General features: G+C 40.2%; 1 protein-coding gene across 1 annotated transcript in view; it reads left to right on the top strand.

Annotated features, from left to right (window-relative positions):
• The window catches only part of LOC126095533 (protein O-mannosyl-transferase TMTC1-like), a 337,583-nt gene that overhangs the window by 143,129 nt on the left and 182,098 nt on the right, over positions 1–12,356 (top strand). Inside the window, exons 4-5 of the mRNA XM_049910315.1 lie at positions 6,101–6,173; positions 11,123–11,226. Of these exons, the coding sequence (XP_049766272.1) occupies positions 6,101–6,173; positions 11,123–11,226 (177 nt within the window). The remainder of the gene's footprint in view (positions 1–6,100; positions 6,174–11,122; positions 11,227–12,356) is intronic.

Below are 12,356 nucleotides of genomic sequence, written 5' to 3'. Positions count from 1 at the left end.
CCGTGATACGTAAAATTTTCTACTAGCGTTGTTGCGAACGTTTGCTTTGACCAATTTCTCTTACACCCAACTAGAATTCCTTGAGGGTTTTGTAACCATTCTCAGTAGTCATTTTTAATAATTGTGCAAACTTCTTCATGTACACTTCACTGTCAATTATAATCTGCATCCTATACAGTGTGTCCCAGCTATCTTGTCCACCCAAAATACCTCTGGAACAATAACAGCTATTGGAAAACGACTTTCACCGGTATCAATGTGGGGCTGTGGCCCATGAATGTACATATTTGGAAACATTCTAAAACGAAAGCATATGTGTTTTTTAACACAAACTTACGTTTTTTTTAAATGGACCTCCTATATTTTTTCTTCCGCAATCCATAGCATGACAAAGCACATACACAATGGCATTGATTGCATCGCAATATTCCCATTATATCCCGAGATACTGAGACGCGAAGTTGACGCTTGAAACACCAGACATGCGCTGCTAGCGCACGTCCTGAGGCTCAGGCGTGAACCCCATGCTGCCCGTAATCGCGATGTGATTGACATGTGTAATCACACCTCCATACTTATAAAGAGGGACACTTACTTGTCAATCACATCGCGATTACGGGCAGCATGGTGTTCTTGCCTGAGCCGCAGGACGTGCGCTAGCAGCGCATGTCGGGTGTTTCAAGCGTCAATTTCGCGTCTCAATATCTCGTGCTGTAATGGGAATATTGCGATGCAATCTACGCCATTGTCTATGTGCTTTGTCATGATATGGATTGCTGAAGAAAAAATATAGGAGGTCCATTTAAAAAAAACGTAAGTTTGTGTTACAAGACACATATGCTTTCGTTTTAGAATTGTTCCAAATATGTTCATTCATGGGCCCCAGCCCTACGTTGATACCGGTGAAACTCGTTTTCCAATAGCTGTTATTGTTCCGGAGATATTTTGGGTGGATAAGATAGCTGGGACACCCTGTATATTAACGAAATATTTTACTGAGTATAAAATATTATAAGTTGTCAGACCGCCTCATGATCCTCTCGAAATTTTTTGTTCAAATGGAGACATTTCGACTCCTCTGCAAGGTTCATCTTCATGACTTCTCTGCCGTTCCGAGTAATCCGAACTCCGTCAAACACCAATGTTCCGTTCATAGACATTTTAAAAGCAGAATGCTTTATTTCTTCAGTATAATATACATTGACCTTCCACATGCCCTGTTAATGCCGTGGAACCGGAGACTCCTGAAGAAGATGCCAACAGAGTGGTGTAAAACGTCGATTACTAAAAAATGTTCTGAAAGAAACACGAAATGGCCTAATAACCTAGCCAATTTTACCTTCAGAGACAACGGGCACTGAAATTGGACGACTTAGACAGAGTATTTTTCTGTTTGTTACCTGTTCTGGCTTAACCATCTACAAAAGCGGATATTGTCCGTAATGGAAATGCCGTGTGGCTCGGGCCTCCCGTCGGGTAGACCGTTCGCCTGGTGCAAGTCTTTCGAGTTGACGCCACTTCGGCCACTTGCGTGTCGATGGGGATGAAATGATGCTTACAAGGACAACACAACACCCAGTCCCTGAGCGGAGAAATTCTCCGACCCCACCGGGAATCGAACCCGGGCCGTTAGGCATGACATCCCGTCGCGCTGACCACTCAGCTACCACGGGCGGACATTGTCCATAATATCAGTGTGAAGAAAGCACTTCAGCTCAAGTTGTGTTGCTAGCTTACATCATTATTGGACCTAACTTATCAATGAATGCTAATCGAAACTGAAGATGGATTGAGTAGAATCAGGTAACTTATAACAAAGACTTGCTTTCGAAGCTATTTTGAACAAGAAATCTACTAATATTAATCCATCCATTTCCCACAAGACATTATGTCAATAATTATTTTCGCTACTTAAAATTTCAGCTGTACCTGGTAATTGTGTCATGTCCCTTGTAGGATGTAATAGCGTTTATAGCACAGTTTCATTTGAAGAGGTTTTCTTCCTTTTATTTGACAATCAATTTTACTTCCAGTAATCATATTCAGATAAAGTTAAGCAACAAACGAAAGAGTACATGGTTATAACGGTAGGTCGTGTACCTTGATTAGAAATTGTTATAAATAATATTTACATATAACGTGAAAGAACTATGACTTGAGTACAATAATAACGTTGTAGAGCAACATAACTATGTTAACAAGTAATAAATGTAATAATATTTTGTCAAGATTGTCAGAGTTATAACAGAACACATGATGAAAAATGTCAAAGATTCTGCCTGAGCGGTGTCAGCGTCGGCAGACTGTATTTGTAGCTACGGCACAAGCAACGGAAAAAGATTTGCTGCTTAGGTGTCTCTGTACTCATACGCAGCTTACTAAGGTATAAGGAAGAAAGGAAGAAATAATTATGGAAATATGGCTTAACAAATTATCCGTTAGTCAAGAGTTCAGTAAAAAACTGAATTTCCCAGTAAAACTGAGCTATTTGATGACGATGAAAGGCTTGTGCAAATACATTTAGTCTTAGAATGTGCTTGTCTGAGATGCCAAGAGTCACAATGAGAGTTGTCCCATTTGAATATGTGCGGTGTATGAGGCTAAATTTTTTCGGTTGGATGCAACTTTTGGCGTGACTGTACACAGGATAGCCACGCAGTCTGCTACAGGCGCTAACACAGAACAGCGGAGTTGACCGTCTATAAACGTGTGACCATCACTAATGGAACTCGCGTGGGCGTGGCCCATGGGAGATTATACCACGATTTCGTGTTTCATAGGTTAACAGTGTCCCGGGTCGACCTTCAGTAAGAATTCAGAGATAATTTTCCCACAGGTGTAAAATGCTGCACATGATGACCATTACGTTTGACGATTGGACGTCGCGTAGCCTACGCAGTTCCGTAAGGAAAGATTGACAGTCTGATGCGTGTCAAGTCTCCGCTGATTTAAACGTGGCAAGTCGGAAATCCGTTATACCAGGACTCGACAGAAGCCAATGCATTCCATAGGCTTCAGTAGCTACGACGTATTCGTGTCCCTTCGCCTTTGCTTCTCCCGCCACTCACTGTACTATTATTATTCACTGCTTGACAATTTCCAAGGAACAACTGACACTTCCTAAGGAACGTGGACGTGTTGAACACAACGAAGGCTTTCTATGCACTTGATAGTTCAGGCAGTACGGTGTCTTGCGCAAGTTGTTGTAGAACTGATTAGTGGGACATTCCGTGTGGTACGACAACCTGCAAGACGCCATTTGAGTACATGCCATCTTGGGCGAACTGCTGGATGGCTCGCAGCCGGTGGAACCACTGGACGGCTCGAAGGCGGTCGAAGCGTCACTACTGTGGCCACTGTAACGGGTGTGTCAGAAAGTGTCATCTCGTGAATATAAAATGCCATTGAAGGTGGAAATGCCATGCGAAGGCATGCCGATGGTCGTAAATGGACCACCACACAGCAAGATGATCGATACGTAGACTTAGCGGCCAAAAAGAGAATACGTCTCACTCCAAGGCAGATAGCTACAGACATTTCAGTCGCTAACGTTACATGTTTCTATGCCAGAACCATTTCGCGAGGATTAAATCAAGCTGGTTTGTATGGTCGGAAACCTGCTACAGACATCCCTCTTCCACTACGCTATCGTCGAGAAAGACTTCGTTGGTGTAGGGAGCATGTCGGTTGGGGCCACCAACAGTGGTCCTGTGTGTTCTCCGACGAGCCTCGTTTACACTGTGGCAAGTTATTTTGGCAGCCAGTTGGTGTGGACAGAGAGGGGAAGAAGTTACACACAACAGAACGCTCATGAACGTCATCGGTCTAAGCGCTATCGTGTGATCAGACATTATGCACAATGGCAAAACAGCGCTGCAAACCTTAGAGTGATTGCAGCGAAATCATTCTGAATCATTTTCGTCTGCTTAGGGTTGCGGTACGTCCCGACTGTCTGTTTGTGAACAACAATGCCCGCTCTCAAAATACCGCTGAGGTGTCGGACACACTGGAAAGTGAAAATATTGAATGAATGGAACGGCCTGTATACTTCCCGGAACTAAACCTTATGGAGCATGCCGGGGATGCTCTTGACACACGTCTTTCTCAACGACCTCCCCCTCCCTGAACAGTGCAAGAACTGAAAATCGTCTTATGAGGGCGGTGGGACAACATTCCCCAAGCAAATCATCACAGTTTAGTAGCCAGCTGAATAAAAGGTGCAAAACGTGCATTAGTGCCCAAGGGGGGCATTCCCTTACTGACAGTATGACATCGACCTTTATAGTGGGAGTCTGACCTGTGTCAAACACGAAAATGTTATGTCTCTCATGCTGCTTTAACAAGTGCTGAAATTTGTACCAATTTTGTTATATACCATGCCACCTCTATGTGTATTATTGCCGACTAGTGCACACAACAAGACAAAGAATGTTCCATAGAGTAATTTCATTAACTTATGTAGGGTTTAACCTCTTCTTATTAAACATTAATTTCAGTTAAGAACCGCCTCCTTATCAGAGCTTAAGAGCTATGACGTCATAAACAATAACATGCGTGGAAAGCAACCATATCATGCTTGACATTTATTACTTCCGTGCTATTAACTCTACTCGCAATAAATTTCGCAGATAATATCTACTTATGTAGCTAAATGCATCTACAAAATTATATCGTGGCACCACACGTAGTTCAGGAGATATGACGTCATAAACACTCGGTTTCGTGAAAAACTGCCACATTGTCTATGATTGTAAAATTTGTTACTTCTTTGCTACTAACTCTAATCACAACGCATTTTCCACGGAGTATCTAAATTTGCCACTGATTGTACCTACACAAACAAATAATTTTACGGCACATAGTTCAAAAGCTATGACTGCACAAACATTGGAATGTGTAAAAAAGTGCCACATCATGAATTATTTCTTAATATTTTAGTTTTTATTACCAACATACTCTACAGTCGAGTCAACTTAAGGAAATCCCTGACACCTGGTAGCGCTTTTGACAGCTTTCAGATGCAAAGCGCAAATGGCTCTACGGGAGCTCTGAAGAGGTATCGCCATAGAGATGTTAACACATCCACGTCGTAAACACTCGAAGCAGATGCGCCAAGCGTACAGAAACCCTCCGAGACATTACACCGCAAACACAGTTCATTTGTTTTCGTTCCTAATTGAACATTAGCAGATTGAATTCCGTGATATGCCAGGTTCGCCAGCTAGTAATAAATATTTATGCTCACGCTGTACTTAGGTGTGAGCTGGTTTGCCTTGAAACAAAAGCAACAGGACATCGACAACGGCCTCGTGATAGTTCAGAGGTGATACATATGTTTCCATTCACTTTTTATTTTTCTACAGCATCCCACTGAATATACTGCAAACAAATTAAGAAGTATTGCTTCTAAAGCAAATTCTGAACAATATTACATAATTTTTATTCGAACTAAAAACGGCGTTTTTCAGAGAAAATATTAAATATTATGAAAATTAACATTAAATTCTAAAGTACTGCATGAATACCACCTCAAACTAAACAATATTACTTACATTTTGAATTTCATTTGAGAATTTTACTTTGTGTAGTTGCAGAGCTACGTGTCTCAGAGTCACCTGATTTTATTAAATTACAGCAACTTGAACTCTTAAAAAATACGGAACACTTGCTTATCACAGATGGAAGGTTTCAAAAGATATTAATTAACCGTCTACTTTAGATTACAGAAAACCTAGCTTCCACAAAAAAAAAAGCATTGTTTCCTTCGCTCTGAAATGAAATGGAACTGCCCGTATGCCGCTTGGCTTTGTTTATCTGTCAATACGTTTACGCCACACACAGCCTTTCGGTTTTCAATCACGAATTTCGCTACATTCACGGGCCCATTCTCGCTCAGTTTTCATTATTATTACTGACGTAAACTTGGCATGAGGGATAGGTATTTCATACCTATACGACATCGTGTCACTCAGTACACCGAGAGCGAATAACAAATTCCACTTTCTAGGCTTACGATACAAAGGAACAATTGCTACTCCTTTTCAGGTACAGTGTTCTTTTCAATTCCGCCGTTTTTGCCATAAATCTGTTACTGTTTTAGGAGCCTGGTGGAGGCGCGCTGCAACACCGAGACGGTACTCTTTAGTCGAAGGGCAGCCAAATTGCTGATGGCGGTAAGTAAAGTGCGCGTAACAGCTCCCTCTCCCGTCTTTCCAAGTACTCTTATTTTCGTCACTGTCAACATCCCTCTGCAGATCACGTTTAAGTGCTTCCATGTTATCCCTTAAGTGATATCCCATGGCCCACGTTTCCAAACTACACAGTGATGTATTCAGGGCAGATATTTCGAGAAACTTGTCACTCAGTTACGAAACAATATATCGCACTAGAAGAGTTCCTTTGTTAAACAAAAGAGTCGTTTTGTTTACGGTTTTTTCAGCTGAGCTTTTTAGTTTGCAAGAGAAACTCTGTAGGCAGAAAAATCAAAACGAATTAGAGAGAAACAGTTAAGAAAAACTTGGATATCCTGGAAGTATTGCCGCAAGCAGTGTATAAAGCCGTTGTATGGTGTATGGTGATTTTATTAAACTACAGTAACTTGAACTCTTAAAAAATACGGAACACTTGCTTATCACAGATGGAAGGTTTCAAAAGATATTAATTAACCGTCTACTTTAGATTACAGAAAACAGTTGACGCTAAATAAGGAAAAGTGTGAGGTGTTCCACATGAGTTCCAAAAGAAATTCGTTGGAATTCGATTACTCGATAAATAGTACAATTCTCAAGGCTGTCAATTCAACTAAGTACCTGGGTGTTAAAATTACAAACACTACACTCGTTCGTCTTCTGTTAGAATATTGCTGCGCGGTGTGGGATCCTTACCAGGTGGGATTGACGGAGGACATCGAAAGGATGCAAAAAAGGGCAGCTCGTTTTGTATTATCACGTAATAGAGGAGAGAGTGTGGCAGATATGATACGCGAGTTGGGGTGGAAGTCATTAAAGCAAAGACGTTTTTCGTCGCGGCGAGATCTATTTACGAAATTTCAGTCACCAACTTTCTCTTCCGAATGCGAAAATATTTTGTTGAGCCCAACCTACATAGGTAGGAATGACCATCAAAATAAAATAAGAGAAATCAGAGCTCGAACAGAAAGGTTTAGGTGCTCGTTTTTTCCGCGCGCTGTTCGGGAGTGGAATGGTAGAGAGATAGTATGATTGTGGTTCGATGAACCCTCTGCCAAGCACTTAAATGTGAATTGCAGAGTAATCATGTAGATGTAGATGTAGAAGTAGGATAGGTGCCTACACGTGATAGTTTTACATTAGAAATTACGGACAGCAAATTTGGTTTGTAGCACACTGACAACTGAGCGAAATGGGTAATACAATGACATCCGATTTACCTGTAATAATTGTTTATTGAAACCACGACCGGTTTCTAGATGTTAAAACCCCATTTTCTTGTGTGTCGTTACTTCATTTGGTCGTGCACAATATGCGGTGAGACAGTCAATGTTCCAGACCACTACATCTCAGAGGGTCGATTTCAGCCTAAGGCGCAGTGACTGTCACGGCCGCATATTACGCATGACCAAATACATCAATTTCATAACCTAAGGATGGGATTTTAGTAGCCCGAAATAATCATGGTTTGAATAAATCATTTCTACAAAGGAGCAGCAGTCATTCTGTTACACATAAATGACTGAACCTGGGTCAAATATAGTACACAAAACAAAATGCAAAATTACTTTCAGAATCTCCGAAGAGTGAAACTTTTCCCAAAGCACCATAATGCATATCTGTTATTGTTCCAAGAAAGGATTTGTAACCTACTGATGTTACAACTTCCAACAGACTTCATCAGAATACAGCATAATTTGTAGTGGGCTAAGGATTTAGACAAGATAATTCCATACCACCAAGAAGGATGTTCGACAGAGTTACAGGAACTTTCACTTCCTGAAAGTGCGAAACAGAGTAAATGCGCGACAATGAAATACCTGAATTAACTTCATTGTACTATTTGCATTTTAGTGTAGATATACTTCTACAGACATGGGAGCAAGTTTTAAAGTAGACCAAAAAAAATAAGCTGTTAAAATAACATTAAAGGTCAGTTCGTCGATAATAAAGTAGCATAAATGAATAACGAAACCACAGAACCACTTAATGAGTTTCTCTGGTTTCTGAATTGAAGATAGTGACTGTTTCAAAAGTTAAATGAAACGCACAATTTCACATTTCTCAACACTGAGAGAAAGTCGTCAGTTTTTGTTTGGGGCAGATTTTCTCAAGAGAGCTCAGTGGATATTAATGCAATTTTTGTGGGATGCAGCAGTGTCTATAGAGGGCACTGAAGTTCCAAAAACGTTAAGAAAGAAAAGACACACCATGTAAACTTGGATTCCTACGCCCCTGGCATGGAGGAATTTCAGATGGGAATAGACCGACTTGAGGTTCACTTTACGATCTGTAACTTTTCCCCTCCTACCTCCATCTCGAATCAGTATTCAACGATAACTTTGGTAACGAAGGGTCTAATATCGGAACAATAATATTTAGGGCCACCAACTTTATTTTGTAATCATATTGCAATTTAATATTAGTCATATGCTCGCAGAAAATAATAATGAATTGAAAGTGTCTGCCTTCATGAAAGAAAAACTTTTTTATTCGGCACAAGCGTGAAAATTCCACAACTTCGGTGAAACATGATGACGGGATAAAACAGAACTATGTCTTTGAAAGAAAACGAACCCTTTTAATTCATTGGAATTTAATTCATTAATTTTTGATCCAATAAAAGTTCACAATAAGGGTTTAAGACTTTGCGTTAGGAGGTATACTATAGAATTTTTCATCAAAATAATTATGTGTCTGTCCCTAACGTAGACGCGTGACTTCATTTCATGTATACCCATTGCGAAGTCTCCTTGTTTTCGAGATTAGTATCAGACAGCGACAAAACTAAGAAACTTATCACACAAAGCTACTCGTTAAGCATAATCACTACTTAATACAACGCACAGAAAGATTTCATCAAAGCAACTAACTCTTGTTTTTTTCCTTTTTTTGTGTTAGTCGTATTTCCAGCCTTTCAGACGTAGACTTAAAGAATACATACATTTTTTATTGAGTAACAAGATGAAATTTCGGTATTGGATAAATTATTTCTCCATCTGAATTTTGACTTCAGGAACTCGAAAGGACTAGATGCAAAATGAAATGCGTACTTGGAGTATAGAATGTGTTGTTAGTCCCTGGGTAAAACTCAAATGCTCCTAATATGCAATCTGCGTACGGAGCAAGTTCACGAACTTTGATGGTAGGGTGGTGCCCTGCCAGGTTCAGAAAAGTTCTGTGACGGTCACAAGTTAGCAAATGCAAAAAAAGGAAGAAAGGCTACGTCGTCTCCACAAGACACCCACCTTAATTTCTCTAAAGACCATGAGCCACTAATGTACTGACAGTCCTACACGTAAAACGAATCATATTAGACCACCGGTTTTCATACTATTGGGATCCGCGGCAGAATTGACCTAAACTCAAGCAACCGTGGCTCCTTTCGCTTATGACATCCTTCTCCAAGTCTGGGATAAACAAATTGTGGTTTCGAAAATTGAATAAAAGTAGCTGTAGATATGATTTAATTAAATTTTCCTTGAGACATATCTCATTTTTATCTACAACAATGATAGAAGTCGAAGAAATGATTTTCCCATTACGTCCAGTTGTGGGGTGGTATTCCAATGCTGGAGAACCTCGGCAATAATGATGAAAAAGGGGGAAATAGACTGAAGACGTGAATTGAAGTTAGTGTTACGGAGAGCAGGAGGCTAGGTTCGTCCATGCAGCGGTGTTAGCTGTAATGCTGTGGTGATGTAATGGCTAGAACATTTGCCTAGCAAGTAGAGAGATCTGGGTTCAGGTCTTTGCTGTAGTACAAATTTTAATTCATTTCTTCGGTTGCTATCATTAAGGTGACGAAGAGTAGTTATTTCTTTATTAGTTGTTCATATAACACATTTTACATAACACTTATTGTTATTACATCTTATTCAGCAACTATATCAATTATCAGCTTCTCTAATCCAGGCACAAGATTTAAAATTGCGATTCACATTTCTTTCTTCATCATTCGCGATCTGTGTTTTGTGTTAGGTACCACCAATAGTGAAAAACGTACCTCACATGAGTAGGATATTACAAAATGTATCAAAACTTGCTGATATTCTTATTTCATCAATATACAAAATTCAAGCAGTAATGACGAAACCAACTTAGGTTTCAGTGTGAGGTCTGAAAAAGTATTAATAAACTGATTTTGTTTTCCAGCGCTGACTATTTATAGGAGTTCTGAACTGAAAGAATTTTGATTAAATTGTATCGATCAACTTCTTTTGGAAAGTAATACAGAAAGTAATCGCTGAGTTCATTTAAATGATCCACAAAGGCCCAGATCTTCACTCAACTGAACGTCATTGTCTTCTAGACCGATGTCAAGAACAGGGAAACATAAATTATATCTTCATCACTAAATTTTTTCTTTCACTGTAGTAACCTGCCATTCACCATGCTGCTATAGTAACAACAGTTACTTGCCTGTTCGCTAGATATCACAACTAGTGCACACCTTGATCCTTTACTCTGGAATACAATAGACTAAATCTTTATTTTTATGTAACCAGCGCGACGATCCTACTTTGAAGCCGCGATGCTCCCAGGAACCGTGACGCACAGTTTGAAAACACCTGTACTGAACAATAAACGTGCCAGACCAATGTGGCCTGCTACCAGTTGAGAACAACCTAACCTCGCAGCCATATTCCCACACAGAGAGTCGCTCTCTCTCTCTCTCTCTCTCTCTCTCTCTCTCTCTCTCTCTCTCTCTCTCCGTCACACACACACACACACACCCACACACACACACACACCACACCCACACACACACGCACGCATGCACACACATACAACACAGCCTGAACGTCGTACACAACGGAGTATTATTTAGAAAAGTGTTTGAAGTCCCACATGTATGGGTATATTATGCAACAAATCGACATAAAATTGTGACATGTGAGATAAAGCTCACAGTGTGGTGTTGCTGTTCACAGCTGAGCGCGCTACTTGTGTTCCGTTTGGCGCTGCTCCAAGGTTCGCTGCCACGCTTCTCCAGCCAGGACAACCCCGCTGCATTCCACCCCAGCAGGCTCGTCCGGTGAGTACCAATCCAATTTCGTCCTTACGATTCCAAGTAGTCACGTGAATCGTTCAACTGAACGTCTTATGTCTAAATTGATGAAAGTTGACAATTTCTATTCTCTATTCCATACTGTAGTTTGGACTCTCGTGACAGTCAGATGATTTCAAGGCCTCTGGACAATATTTTTAAATCTGATATGCGACTGACAATTTTCATACTTGTATATACTCCCAGATTTGGACAGTCATATCTTGGAAACCACACAGCTTAGAAGGCTGTGAATATCCCTCTCTGATGGAACTGTTACCTACCAGACGTTGCCATTACGACTAAGCAAATCAGTGCTCTGTTTCTAGTACAAGTTTGTTTGAAAATAGTGTTTCTGTAATGTACTAGCATATGTTGTTCTTTCATATGTAAACAACTTAAGTGTAAAAGCAACGCAAATTTATGGGAAACAGGTACGTCAGATATGAATTTGGGTCTGAAGTAGAAAAAAATGCGTGTAAACACTGAATAAAATGTAGATAACCTGAATAACGTGACCGTTGTAAGAACAGATAAGCTGAATTTTCTAGTAACGTAGATGCATTTACACACAAAAAGTCTCTTCCTTTAGCAGTAGTGGAGGCAATCAAACGTATAATCACAGACTTTTCAAATCTGGAGCTACCAAATGAATGTTCGCAGGAAAACACACATAATGCGAACAATTTCTGCAATGACATTGTGTGATGCCGTTTATCTAAAAATATTTTGATGGCCTCTTGATTTTAAGGATGACAGTGCCTGACGCTGTAAAAATTTTAACGGTGGGGACCATAAAGGAATGAAGCTTCAGTAGAAGTTAGGGGTGAGATGTGGCAGAACACAGCACGAGGAGTGCGAGAACTGTAAGTGTTTTATGGACGCTAAGCAGACTTTCATGGTCAGCAAATGACACAAGAAGCAAGAACGAAAAGAAGAAGGCAAGCAACAGGTAACTGTGACAATGAATAGAACAAATAATATGGGCCTGGGCAGTTCTAGTGCGTGAAAGAATAAAAACTGTAAGTGTATGTGAAAGATGGCAATTAAAAAAAATTGAACATCACTATCTCGGAACTAGTTTTCTGCTACACATGTCCACTTATCTCAAAAAGTAT

This window comes from Schistocerca cancellata, chromosome 8, assembly GCF_023864275.1.
Source record: "Schistocerca cancellata isolate TAMUIC-IGC-003103 chromosome 8, iqSchCanc2.1, whole genome shotgun sequence".
Taxonomy (NCBI): Eukaryota; Metazoa; Arthropoda; class Insecta; order Orthoptera; family Acrididae; genus Schistocerca; species Schistocerca cancellata.
This window is presented reverse-complemented; position numbering and strand designations above follow the sequence as displayed.